Consider the following 14662-nt stretch of genomic DNA (forward strand, 5'->3'; position numbering starts at 1 on the left):
CTTTGACTTAAACTCAGCTATTTATTTAGATTATCAATATGTTCATGTCTTAACTTGCACGAGCTACAATTTCTTGTTGCTGATAGATGAAAGCCACATTGTACAAAAATGAATTTCCATATTTTTAATTATAATTCAAGAAATCATTTCATCAAACACAATTCAAGATCCAGCTCAAAAATAAAACATATGGCTAGGTGTAAAAAAGACAAATAAAGAACTGCATTTTGTGACAAAACCAATGTTTTTGTTCATTGCGGATACATGGGAATACTTACTTTACTTCTGGTGCGAAAAATCGAATATAAATAAGTCTTCTATAGTTGCCCTTTCCAATACAACTTGTGAATAGAAATTGCTGATTTACACGCGCAGAAAACACTTATCTTCTTAACTCACAGAACCTAAGACCAATGCCGATAAAAATTGGACCGATGAATGCATATGCGTGACCACTTCACAGACTAGTATTTTCAGCAGAAGTTCCCCGTACCCGTTCTATTGGTTTCATTCAACGAACGATAACCAACGATATAAAGTCAAAAAAAAGTAACCTTAACAGTTGATCCAAACTCAAGTAAATCTGTAACTTTTTTTTTTTGCAAATTCAAATCATCTACAAATTTCCCTTCTTTTCATTTCTTAATAAGTTACTATATGTACTTATATCAGAATTGTAAATAATACTATTTAATACAGTGAAACGATAAAATTAAATTAGTTTTGATATTCTCAATAAAAAATTTGCGAGAAGTTTAAAAAATTGAGACAACTTAAGTTTTATGCCATCAAAAAAACTCTTTAAATAAATTAGGAAATATAACTAATTATTTAGTTGTTTCTTCAATATGCCGGTACAGATTTTTCATTAAATTCAATAAAAAAATATGGGTTACTCCATTACGTATTTCCGAAAGGTGTATTAACCAAATAAAGAAGCCCCCCCCAAAAATAGTATTTTCTTGGAAGAAAACTGAAGCAAGTAATTATGTTTTGTGCAGCATCGTAACCCATGTAATATCAATAAGAATTAAATATTTAAGTTAAATTCCGAATTTTAAAAACATCTATTGTGCTGAGTAATCTTTACAGAATGAATTTTGCGGTTTCTTATCATTAAAAAAAAAAAAAAAAAAGCGATAAGAAAAAATTGTATAAGAGTTCGCGTCAGATTTTAATCTAGCAATAAGGACTATCGAACGTGACAGTATTTTTCAAGCAAAAACATTTTTTTGTACATCATGTAGTTTGTTGTGACTTTGTCTATATAGGGTCCACAATGTGTGACACTCTGAGAATAAAGGAACTGTCGAAAATGTGGAAATTTCCATTTTTGAGCTATGGGAAAACCAACATTATTATAATTTATTCTTTTAATTTAAAGCGCGTCAACATCTGTTATTGGCGCCCGGAGGTTTTTCAATTTCACTGCCGGCCTTCGGACAGTCTTCTCTCGTAACAAACTACATTAGAAGCTGCTAGGAAGAGAAAATCTAAGGCCAGTAGCTGGACTCGAACCTGGGAAAATTTTTAATGAAGCTTATCATAAAACAGAATTTCAGAAAATTTCTTTAATTTTATCTTGTATTTTTAATCAACTCTTTTCCTTAAATCGAGAATTATCGTATTTGTTTTCTGTTGAATAGAGTAGAGTATTTTTAATAAAACATTGCTCTGAAAAACAGAAGACTCATATATTAATAAAAAGTAGAAATAGTAAGTAAGAAAGAGAAATTTAAAAATGGACGTATTTTATTTACACAACAAGCAGATCTTAACAATGATTTTAACGTTACACACGAAATGTTTTGTGCTTAAGGGTTTCGTGTTTTATCGACAGATCATTTATTTAAACAGAATGCAAAATAATAAGCTTAAAATAAGGAATGTATGTATATTAAATAAATATAATTTATAAGTTAGCTATTGCAAACCTATCGTATTTAAATTTAAAGAAGATTATGTAGCTTTCACAATTATACAATACGACGTCATGGAAGAAAGTGAAAGATTACTCAATTTTTAAATCGAAAGATTAAAGACTATGTTTATGTATATATAAATGTCTGCAAATCAACAAGTTTAAAATACATACAAGTGTATCCCAGCATAAACCAACAATAAAATACATCTTTTTCCATGTATTAAATTATTTTAGCACTCCTCAACCTACTAGATTATTATTTAGAATCACAAAAAGAAAACTAGGAATTACGTTTCGTTCCATTTTATAAATGCAACAATTAAATATTTAATAATTAAATAGGAATTTCCAGATGCTTTGTACTTTCGAAAAGGATTAGTTTACACATAAACATATAATTTTCTATTTACATATTTTTGGGAGAAAATACTTGTTTTTATAGATAAGAGTATTACAACATCAAAAATTAAGTACATTTTCCTTGCTGCCTTAATATTTTAATTAGAATATTTTGTTTGGATTTATTATCTTAAGCAATTGTGACTTTCATCGAATGAAGTTGAAAACCTATTTATATCAAATACATGTATATAGATAAACATTTGATAATTATCCACAAGTAGCATAATCTCTCCACAGAAAACACTAATTAAGAATTAAGAATGCAAATAATTCATTGAATAAATGATACAAAAAACTTTTGTATTTTTAGAACTAAATATTTAATTTTTTTTTTTTTTTTACTCTGATAAAGAAATAATGGTGGAAAAGGAGTACAAGAAAAAATGAAAAAGTGGTTCTATTTTTCTTGATAACATGAAAAATGTAGCGTTAATATAAATGTATATTTTTTAAATTAAATTCAAGAACCTATAATGTTATTAACAAATTGTATAGTTACTTTGATATTATCAGATTAGATAACATATCAAATGTATTCCCGTCTGGTTGTAACGTTAGTTCATTTCCGTCGGGGGTCTCAACTCTGAGGAATCCATAAGAATCAATACCTTTTATTTTAACTTTTTTAACATTATGTTCAGCTAACTTAACTTCTACTTCAGCATCACTAAAACATAACATTTATAAGGGTATTATTTTATTTAATTAACATTTTCACATTAAAACTTCGTTAAAAGCTCCACGTCCTCAGACTTAGTTTCAGATTTTTTTTTTTTTGTTCTTTTTCTTTAAGAAGCAACTTTAGGTTCATTGGACCCGGAGCTTTTTCAGTGGCACTGTCGATATCTGTCCTTTTTTTGAGATACTACATTACCAAACCGCATCCTAAGGGATGGAAGCTGGAATAAAGCCCACTATTACCGGATTGTGAGCCCTCTCTATCACAAACTTCATGGAAGAAAAATGTAAAGCCCCTGTTTCTAATAACATACCTTACCCCACTAAACAACCCAAACTACTCTTATCTTTGTTTTTTGATTTTTTACAGGTATACAGGTAAAGTAGACCCAATATATCACTTTTATCCTTCCTATGGCAACACTGATATCAACATTTTTAATAACCTGAGTAACGCTTTATTGTCTGCGACTTCTTATTATTTATAAAAATCTAGGTTTTGCGCACATTAAACAGGCTTTTCATCTTGATGCGATTATCATCCGCAGGCTTTTACATTTTGCTTACTTCAACTACAATAAACTATGTCAAGATTAAAATTAAGAGAAAAAAAAAATCTTTTAATAATTAACCAATGAATTAGTCGTGAACATCGTACCATCTACTGCCTAAATATTATTCGTAAATTATTTGTTTACTTAAAGAGCTACAGTCCGCAATGAATAAATGTATTCCCGTCTGGTTTTAACGTTAGTTCATTTCCGTCGGGGGTCTCAACTCTGAGGAATCCATAAGAATCAATACCTTTTATTTTAACTTTTTTAACATTATGTTCAGCTAACTTAACTTCTACTTCAGCATCACTAAAACATAACATTTATAAGGGTATTATTTTATTTAATTAACATTTTCACATTAAAACCTCATTTCGTTAAAAGCTCCACGTCCTAAGACTTAGTTTCAGATTTTTTTTTTTTTTTGTTCTTTTTCTTTAAGAAGCAACTTTAGGTAAGAAACGATTTTTTATTTTATTATTGTTATTATTTTAGAACAAGAGTTGTTTATTCTTTCCGTGATAAATATAAACACATGAAACCTTTATTATTTGAGGTGCAACAAAAATGTGAGGGCCTTTAAAGCCTCTTTTCTTAATCCCTTCAAGAATCTCTTCTAACACCTTGATTAATATCTCTGTCTCAATGCAAATTTAAGAACATCACTGACCTTTAGCTGACCTAGATTCTCTCTTAATATCTGACCAGAATTAATGATGTATTTAACGCCATGTACAGATTTACAGCTGACATTGGTCTCCCTTTCTTTGGCATTCAGGTGACCAGACACAGTACGTACAGTCATCACCACCCCCAGAACTCTTAAATATTTCTTTCTAAGATCAAAGAAGTAATTTGCATTGTCTGGGATAATTCCTTTATTTATACAGTTTTTGGTCTCCAATAGCTTCTCACCACTAAACAAAGTCAATCTCTCAGCCTCCATTTCTTGATGATCCCAATAATATAAAGGTCAGCATTGCCAAGGCAGATTTAGGTGCACAGAATGATGTGCAACCCCCTTCCTTTGTTAATGCAGCAGTTTTATGTGAGCGAACAATTTACTTGAGCTGGACTGAATGCTATAGACTGGGTCGTCCTTACTTCTTAATATAATTTTTTAAAAACACTGGAAAAAGTGGGTATCTTCTTTCTCCTGGTATACTGAAAAATAGATAAATCTCCTTCTTCCAGTTTGTCTTTGAAAATTTGATGTTTATTGGTGAACTCCTTACTTTTACAGGTCATATCCAACTTCGAGAACAGGTTTTGGCACCTGTTCCGACCTGTCCTCAATACCGCAATAGCATTCACGAATTCTGTTCACACTCCTTTGAAAGTAGGCTAAAATAACCTTCATAGATTCCACTACCATTAAAAATTGAAATGATTCAAACAGCAAAACCTGTATTGCTACATTAAGCGCAGTCCTCATAGCACCTGTGGTAAGGTGTCATAAGCCGTTCGCTGCTCTTCCTGTAATATTAATGTTTTTTCTACAAGAAAACCCAAACATCACACAAAACGGCAGCGAATTCTAGGCTTAACTATTACTTTAATATTTAATGAAGAATTCTCCTTTAAAAGTGGAAGTCTCAAAATTATGTAGTAATTGAAAATTAAGTCAGTTCATTTTTTTTTTTTTTTAATTTTCCTATAAAACAAAACGAGTACATAAGCTGTGGCAGTTATAAAAAACGACTAATTGGAACGAAAATACATTTCTAATACTATGATTCAAAGGGAAACAGTTGAGATGTCTGTCTGGCTGTGAAATACCTAGGTTTCAAAGTAAGATAGTGAAGTTTGTATTTATTTTTAGTATATAACTGTTCATTAGAATGATTAATAGAGTAAGTGGAGGTGTACAGGTGTGTATTATTGGGTCAGAAAATAGCCGTCGGTCGCTTAGCCAGTAAAAAGGTCATTTGAACTTTGTTTTAATATTTTTCTTCATTTCGGCTTTGCCAGATTTCAAATGCAGTAAACTATGCAGAATCAATTCTGTTTATTCTGAATAGTTTCAATTTTCAAAATTTCGATTCGCCTGTATAAAAACTAAGTGTTCCGTATTGCTCAAAACGGAGAATTTTTACGATTCGAGACTCCTAAAGGAAGCCCAAGTTGGAAATCCAAAGAGAACTCGTAGCACTTTTCAACTGTATAAGTTTTTTTGGAATTTAGCTAATTAGAAACATTCGTAGAACTTAAAACGTTTATCCTATCCTTTGATACAGCAGATGCAAATGATAGTTCAACTAAACTCTCTATTAAATGTTCTAAAAACCCGCATTTAAAGGGATCAAATATTCGCCATCAATAATACATCATAGTGATCTTAATAGTGTATTAAGACTGAATAACTAATCCTCAAAATAATAAATTTATAAATGTACAATAACACTTTATTTATAAATAAATTTAATTACCTGTGTAACCAGAAACTGTAGTACATACTTTTTACGTCATCAATATTACCAGCTTGCGCCATTTTATAGAGTTCTTCTAATTTATTGAACACATTAGCAAAATATATTTCGTATGTTAATTCCGGAATCTTTGATCCAGTTTCTTTATTAATTGAATCAATTAAATCATTGACACAAACAGTAGGATCTTTATTGTATAAATTTAATCCACATCCTAAAAATTCAGTAAAAGATTGAGTACTTTTGAACTGTTTATTTTGTCTTATTAAAAATACTAACTTAACTCTGGCGCTAATGACCACTGCAGTCGATGCCTGAAAAATAAAGAAAGAAAGAAAAAAAATTCTACTTTAATTACCTATGTTACAAATGACAGTATCGTTTGACAGTACGCTACTAACAAGTACGCCTCCTAATTTGGTTCTTTTATTTACATAAATATCATTCGGCCATTTAATGCCAACATCCATTTCCTACAATAAAACACAAAAGATTGTAAAATGAAATTAAACAAAACATAATTTCTTTTAAATAATGCGATTATAGTATTCTAAAAAAAAAAAAAAAAAAAAAGAATCTGGCGTGAAAGGTTCTTAAGTTTCTTAACTTTTATCTCTTTTATAGGAATTTTAATTGTTACTAACGTTATCTGTTTGTAAAATCGTACGAACTCTAAAAAACCGTTTGGAAGTAACCTTACCCTCATCCTTCTTCAGAACTGCCCCAAAACGAATGGTCGTTGAAAACTTATTCAGTTCAAAGTTATACATTTATTAGTACCTATACCTATTTTATTGAAAGTCACAAGAGCACAAACAGTAAATTGGTATTTCCGATTGAGACATTTTCGTCAAAATCGATTTAACCCTCCTTGACAGTATCTAAGTGGTGAGAACATTCTTTCACTCAAAAGAAAATTAAGAGAGAACCTGCACCTGATCTCCGAAAAAATGCCCTTAATTAAATTTTCTTGAGAAAAAATTACAAGTCAAAACTGTAGCCCTACGTAAGGGAAATTATATGAGAATTATAATGACAATCATTCTTTAAGAATGGAAAAAACCCTTCAGTGAATGCAGTGCAGTACCTTCTGTCGGATCCTACAGCCGTACCTCAGGTTTGAGTTTATTGAGATTTTACGTTTTTCAGCTAAAGTGATTGATAGATTCACATATTTCTAAAACCCTCTTTTTTCGAATTTGAAAGGATTCAAAATTTGATTCGATGGTTAGCAAAGATAAAAATTTTATTATTTTTTTCATTAAATTTTAAAACTGCAAAGACGAAAATTATGGTTATATTGCATAATTCGAGCCTATAAACATTTTTGACAAAATTATTTAAAAAAATATTTTTTAAATGGGTCAATCCATCTTAATATCCATATTCCTGTATTATAATATGACAAAAAGAAAATAAAGAAATTACTAGTAAATCAATACCTACTTCCAAACCAGGAATCTGACAAATACTTGCAACTATAGCCAAACTTGTAATATGCTGTAACATAGATGGATACTTCCCTAAGTGACTGTTCAGTGGTATATGAAGCTGCGTAGAGAACATAGCACAACCTTTCGGACTTAGCCAAGTGTTTCCTCCTCTCCCTAAAACGTCATCTTTCCTCAATGTATTACAAGAAAACTTGATATTAAACAATGTGGTACGATAGATTTTAGTCACCTTTTCCTTTAGTCTGATAAAGAGGTATTACAGTAAATCCATGGCACAAATCTAAATTCTCAATTACTTGCATGGATGATGTTATTACTTCAGAAAATATTACCAATCTACCAACTGATTTAGTATTTAAGTTCTAAAAATATAAATTTTCATATTTTTGATATATAAACAAAAGTGAAAAATACATCATCACTTTAATAACAATTATACAGGGTGTTTCAGGGTTAAGTGTCCTAATTGAAAATATGAATTTAGGACCTCAAAACAAGAAAAAGTTTCCTCTGAAGGTATGCCCGTTAACGCTTTGTTTTTGAGATATTCACGTCTAAAGATTTCCCTTTTATGAATTATTATTAGGTAGGTTATAATAAAAAAAAATTAATAGTGTCTTCCAACTACTTTAATTATAGAAAATAATGACAATTAAAAGTAAATAAATAATAAAGAAAATGAGGAATCGGTATCTTTCTTCCACAGCAGCAATAGCCGAACGGCACTGGATTGCTATTATTGATTCAATTACTCTTCTTCTTAAAGAATGAAGATCATTGACCGGCATTTCATAGACAAGCAAAACAATCCATTGGTGTCAGATCTGAGAGTAAGAAGCTAAGCCGTCGGTCCTGCTCGGCCAATCCGTCGATTGGGATAATGTTGAGTTAGCCACTTTCGTGGACCTCTGCCACAATGTGCTGGAGAACCATCTAAATGAAACCATGAGTTCCTTCTGAGTTGAGGCGGAACAACTTAATCAAAATGTAATGATGTAATTACTAAGAAACTGCAGAAATGTGTCCGCATTAAGCCTAGGTGGTAAGAAATGCGGACCAAATAAAATATTGTCTAATATCACTGAAACTCACGCTGAAAATAGTGCTCGCGAATTGCATGAGGATTTTCGAGCATCCCGAGATGATAAGTTTTTTGGTTGAACATTTCTTGTGAGTGTATCTTCATCTGTCCAGAGAATATGACGCGAAAATTGTGGCTTAAGACCAACTTGATTTAAATACCAATCATAAAAATTTCTTTGAAAAAATTCTTGAGGTAATAAACATCGTACCGTTGATAATGCTATGGGTGACGTCCATCTGCAAAGAGAGTTCTCCTTACTCTCCTTAGAGAGTTGGCGTAATATGTAATTCAGCTGCAGCTCTTCGTACACTGGCGGACGGATTATCATCAAAAAATTGTAATACCGCACTCCTTTCATTTCATTAAGGGGCAAGAGCTCCATCAGCACGTAGCATTAAAGCAAATGTGCCAGTTACTGTAAGACGTTGAAAGGTGGACCTAAAGATGGTCTTTTATGGTAATCTTTTGTTCGGAAATCGTATGGAATATTCACGACAGGCAGCATAGCAAAAACCATACACAAACACCATATCGGCATATGTATTCACTGTTAGAATAAATACGATGCATAATGATGCAAACTCTGTAAAAGCGACAAACTGATATATGTTATTGAGAAAGAGTTTGTATTTAGAAAGTCCACAGTGCAAATTCCAGATAGTATTATTCCGTAAAATGTCAATATTGGTATGTGCAGTTAGAGATACAAGGTGATTTTAGCAGTTATACAATCAATTTATCATTCGTTCTAAAATCTTTAGACGTGAATATCTCATAAACAAAGCGTTAACGGGCATACCTTCAGAGGAAAACTTTTTCTTGTTTTGAGGTCCTAAAGTCATATTTTCAGTTAGGACACTTAACCCTGAAACACCCTGTATATAATATTTAAATTTCTGAAAATATATTACTAATAGAGCACTCACCTCAAAATAATCAACAGTTGAAAAGGAATGAGGACATGAATGCTGGAGAACTGGAAGTAAATTTGCTGAAGGGGTAGGTGGTGTTACACCTTTTCCACAGAATTTTAAATTTAAAGTTCCAGCTTTCATTACGATATTAGAATCTAAAGTACCTTCTTTTTTAAGTTTATCAAGTAATTCTTGTTTTGCCTGGAATAATTACAAACGTAAAATTGTCTATTATATTATATAAAGACAGGTAATAAACAGTTGATTAATACATCATTTCAATGTGTCAATGATTCTCTTAATTTATAATATGACATTCCCCAAATATCCAACCTTGAGATCTTATGATCCAAAAATAGTTTTTAGTCCATTTTGCATTTTGTAATATTATGAAATAATAATAAATAAATTTCTTTATTCTTAGTTGATAGGCGATTTTGATAGATATTAAGGAAACATACAATAATTTTAATAATTTTATTTAAAAGCTTCTGGAAAGCTAACTTCCCTTAATACGTACATTTCAATTCTTTTTAAAGTTACTTTATCTACTTAAAAACAATTAGCTTACAGTTGTTCAATAAGCTTAAATAGTCTTTGGAAAACCAGAAGACCAAATATGATCTTATTGAGAAACAGCCTAAAAGCTTCCACCATCAACCTATTAGACCAAGGTTCGGTAATCTTAAAAACACATCTAATTAAAAGAGTGAGTGTTTCATTCTCTATCTCACAAAATCATGGACGATCAGATATAAGACTCATTACGGAAAGATAACTTGCTCAAATCAATTCGCAAATAAGATTACCTCATGTTTACCAAGAAAGTAGGCACTTGTATATGTGATATGCGGTTGCTTTATGGAACATTGTAATCCTAAATGACTTCCTAAGACATCACATAATATTTCAAGTCTTGCTTTGTCACTTTTTTCTAGGGCTTGTCGTTTTTTATCATCACATTCGTACTGACAAGGTGCAACTTCAAGATGAACCTATTAACATCAACGCACTTTAAAGGAGTATCGATTAACCAAAGAAAAAATGTGTGATATTTATTATGAAGGCTACATCTTTTACTCTTTTATTCATTTATTCAATTAAATGTGCAGAACACTACAGCTAAATGCATTTACATTAAGTATAAACCTATCTCATTTAATTACAAACTATTTTTATCAAACCTTACCTGAGAAAATACAATTTTCGAAGTTGAATTGACTAACGAAACTAGTAGTAAACTTGGGGTCTGCCATGTTTCTTCAGCTCCAAGTATATCTATTTTTAATTTATGCAATTGCCCTTGACGATCTTTTATTTCAACTGATTCTGGAATAGCTCTTAAACTAATGCACATCGTAAAATATTTATTTATTACATTTTTATTGTACATGTAGTTAATACTATGATTTGAGAATATATATCTTACCTACTATGTTCATCGTGAGAGAACTGAGGTGCTGTAGGAGTGGGTTGATAACAAAATACATGGTGCATCAAAGGAACATGTTTCCAAGATTTATATGAGCACTGTACCAGTTCATTTGGTCTAACTTCAGCAGTATGAAACATTGGTAAAATTGAACCAAGAAAATCAGAACACAGAACTAACAAGGAACCAGAAGTTTGTAGTAAATAATCGGTGATGACAGAAGTAAAAGTGGGCGGTACATTTCCATGAATGACCACCAGACAAGCTTGGTGAAGCCACGGAGTAGATAACATTCCAGCAAAGTTAAGAACATGTATTGTGTACCTGAAAAAAATCAATGTAGTAAGTAGTTCAAGAATTCTCAGGAATAAAAGACAAAGTAAACTTCTTTAAATAAGTCCATCTGAAATCGCTGTGTTCAATATCATATATTTCTAAAAACAGTGTTAATACAGCGATGAGAATGTTTTAAATTTAGTTTAGAAAATTGCATGTAAAAATAAACGATAGAAGTTACTTTGGGGGCCTTTCTTCGCTAGAGCAAAAGACTTGAAAGGTTTGGATTTTGGAAACTTGCTCTTAAAAATTATGAGTTTTTTTTTTTAATGAGGATTATTCAAATAAAATTGTGTACCTATCTTTAAGCAGTGTAGATTCAAGAGCAACTTTCACACTATCGGCTGCAGATGCACTATCAGAAAAAATAATAATATTTGGTGGTTTGATTCGATCAAATCCTACATCAGTACTGATAGTTCGTCTAGGCGTTACCGGCAAAGAGCGGAGCGATGAAAGCGACGTAGTTGCAGAATCTGCAGCTAATCTAAAAAATTATATGTAATATATATATTTCGAAAGAATAATAGAAGCATTAAGAAAGACATTTATTTTTAAATTTATTTCATTTCAATTTATAATTTCTGTCTCACTAATTCAATTTTAAAGCTAATGAACCACACTTTATTACTTTTTTAAATATATTTTTCAACTACCAGGAAAATGTTTGAACATCATTTCTTTGTTGAAGTAGGAAAAACACAAATACCTTTGATCGAAACCTTAGCTGTACTTTGTATCTACTTTGATTCAGAAAATTTGCTTTGTGGGAACGTGGCTTTGGAAGACTATTTTGAAAAACTTTATCCACGAAAGTGAATGCTGTCTTCATATTTTAACAATAGTGAAAGCTCAAGTAAAATAGGATGTAATTATATCACTACTTTAATATTTAAGGAAAGAAAAAATTTCAGATCTCAAGAAATTAAGTTAGAAAAATATTCTTTTGAAATTAACTTTCTGCCTGGGAAGAGAAATTCTAAGAGGCTAACAGCTTGATTCGAACCCGTGATCTCGTTGGAATCTAGTCATTATTATTATTGTTACTATTTTTATTAATTTCTTCTGTGTATCGACAACTATTTAAGTACAATGTTACTAATGTCGTTATTATAATTAAAGCTTCTCGAAATCCTTTCATCGTCGCCCACAATAGCTAAGAATGGTTCAGAAACGGCCACAGACCAAGGTTTAGTTATTGTATAATTTAATGGAAATACCTGGTGGATCCTTGAGCTGTTGACATTTCAGTGCTAGTAAGAGACGATAATTGCCCACTGGACTGTGACGGACTCTCCATTATACTCACACTTGATGGAACTGAATTATTTTTTTCTAAAACGTCGTTTGTGCTCGGAGTATATTCTGGGATATCTTCGACTTCGTTTATATAATTACTAGGTACAAGCTTTACAGCACTATGATATTAAAAACAGGCATATTAGTTATCTTTTATAAATTACTTTACCCTTAATGAAGTATGCAAAAGTTAATAGAATATCTACCCAACACCTGAACCAGGATGTCTAACAGAGATATCTTGTAAAGTATCTTTCACCTGATCAATTGCTTCACAAAACGTAGATAACATTGATACATGAGCTCTCCATCGACTCATAAAAAAATCTTTCCGTTCATTTCTACTCAGACCTAGAGAAAAATGTATTAGAAATAAGTAAGTGAAAGTAATAGAATTAAACAATTTTAAGAATTTAAATTTAGGGGAAAAAAGAGGCAAAGTTTGTTTTAAACTTAATATGCACTACCTAAAGTACTGTTCCACTCGATCTAATTTATGATGGAGTAAAAGTAAAAGAAGAAATAATGACTAATTAACTTATACCTTGATATTATTAACTATGATTAGTACTCTGATAATCCAGAAACCAAATATAAACAGGTTCGAGTTTAACATGGACTTCAGACTCAACTTCTCGTGAATTCAAAATGGTAATAAATATAAAAACAAAAACGTCTCTAGGTAAAAATAATATTAGTATTATAAAAGCAACTTTCACCATGAAGAAAACTATTTTTATTGGTATTAGTTTATTTTACGAGGCATTTACAACCACGTACAAGGAAGCATTCATACTAAAAATTGGAATTATATAGAAATGCAGTGTAATTAATTACTAATTAAAACAGCAGGCCAAATCAAATTAAGAAAATACAATAATACTACGAATAATTTTATTTGAGAAAAATTAATCTCTCTTTGAGCTGTTTATTAAAATTATCTTTTACACAATTAACTTTTAAGAATAAAATTTGTATATTAAATCGAAACATATTTTAATCATTTTCGAATTCTGCATATAATGTTCAATAGTGTAAAGATATAATGTAATCTCTTTCAAATATCCCATAAATAACCTATCCCCAAATATCTGTATGGTCATTTACTTCTTACCGAAATATCTTATTCAACGTTCTACACAATAGATACTATTGTGAGAACTTTCCTTCACAACAGTATGTACTGTGAGAACTATCGCTGTATAAACACAATTACATAATCAAAATCAACTGATCTTCTTTTCTGGTAATGTATAAGTTCAATTTCTATTATTCACCTCCCGCACATGAATATTAATCTCATGATATGATAATTATTTAGTTCAATTCATATGTGCATTTAAAATTCAAATTCATTTTGTACAGAGATAATTAAAAACCTTACTCGTATATTTTATACAATCAATTTTTAATAAAATCTGTCTAAATAAAGCCATTTACGATAATTCTACTCTCATAATCTGTTTCTGATAAAACCTTTGCCATTTTTATTTCAGTTTGCCTATTAAGATTTATTTCAGCTAAGAACCAATACTTCTTACATCTCCTTTAATAATATACAGGGTGTTCATTTTAAGACGGCTCAAATGAATTTCAAGCCTAAACGGTTAATCTGAGCAAAAAATGGTAGAGGAAAAATTTGTTGCCCGTCACCTCTAGTTTCAGAATATGTGACTTGATTTTAGATTCCTGCCCGCATACGTAGCTGACGCGCGCCCAAAAGTGAGGGTTCGCAGTTGACCCCCAATTTCATAAACACAGTATTAAAGAGTATAAAAAGTTATGAAAGAAACCGGAAACCGCAATTCGATATCTTCAAAATTAAAGGTGCTAGGCCATTTCAAAATCTGGTATTTATTAATCTTATTTCATTTTAGTACGCAATAGGTCATTTTTATGTACTTTTTCATCCCCTTTCTTCTAAAAATATTGCCAAGGCAGTAAAGCTAGTATTTTTCTTAATATCGGGAAATAAGACGTTTTCCGAGTGATTTTTCTAAGAAAAATCAAATGTTAAGAGCTTTAGATGTTCTCAAGCATACACAAAATGGCTAAAAATTAATTTTACATCTGTTACAAACAAGAAGGTTTAATAATTATTTGGTAATTTTGGGAAAGTTGCATTTAATTGCCAAAAAAATTGGAAACCTCCTGCC

General features: G+C 30.8%; 2 protein-coding genes across 7 annotated transcripts in view; one reads left to right on the forward strand and one right to left on the reverse strand.

Annotated features, from left to right (window-relative positions):
- Hcs (holocarboxylase synthetase-like protein) overlaps nucleotides 1–14662 on the reverse strand; it is a 24661-nt gene continuing 9999 nt past the window's right edge. For 3 of the 6 annotated variants that reach the window (XM_074140207.1, XM_074140220.1, XM_074140202.1), the window contains exons 7-18: nucleotides 12713–12857; nucleotides 12428–12625; nucleotides 11506–11694; nucleotides 10869–11195; nucleotides 10629–10785; nucleotides 10249–10434; nucleotides 9452–9640; nucleotides 7671–7803; nucleotides 7434–7606; nucleotides 6346–6460; nucleotides 5988–6201; nucleotides 3057–3867 (exon numbers count right to left, since the gene is read on the reverse strand). In XM_074140207.1, the coding sequence (XP_073996308.1) occupies nucleotides 3711–3867; nucleotides 5988–6201; nucleotides 6346–6460; nucleotides 7434–7606; nucleotides 7671–7803; nucleotides 9452–9640; nucleotides 10249–10434; nucleotides 10629–10785; nucleotides 10869–11195; nucleotides 11506–11694; nucleotides 12428–12625; nucleotides 12713–12857 (2183 nt within the window). In that variant the 3' untranslated portion in view covers nucleotides 3057–3710. Of the gene's footprint in view, nucleotides 174–278; nucleotides 2994–3056; nucleotides 3868–5987; nucleotides 6202–6345; nucleotides 6461–7429; nucleotides 7607–7670; nucleotides 7804–9451; nucleotides 9641–10248; nucleotides 10435–10628; nucleotides 10786–10868; nucleotides 11196–11505; nucleotides 11695–12427; nucleotides 12626–12712; nucleotides 12858–14662 lie in introns of those variants that run through there. The other 3 variants (XM_074140238.1, XM_074140210.1, XM_074140230.1) reach the window with 3 other exon arrangements.
- Tango4 (transport and golgi organization 4) overlaps nucleotides 13733–14662 on the forward strand; it is a 15049-nt gene continuing 14119 nt past the window's right edge. Inside the window, exon 1 of the mRNA XM_074140411.1 lies at nucleotides 13733–13752. The gene's annotated coding sequence lies outside the window, so the exon portion shown is untranslated. The remainder of the gene's footprint in view (nucleotides 13753–14662) is intronic.

This window comes from Rhodnius prolixus, unplaced genomic scaffold, assembly GCF_049639745.1.
Source record: "Rhodnius prolixus isolate KJV_2025 unplaced genomic scaffold, Rpr scaffold_1, whole genome shotgun sequence".
In the NCBI taxonomy this organism is placed as follows: domain Eukaryota; kingdom Metazoa; phylum Arthropoda; class Insecta; order Hemiptera; family Reduviidae; genus Rhodnius; species Rhodnius prolixus.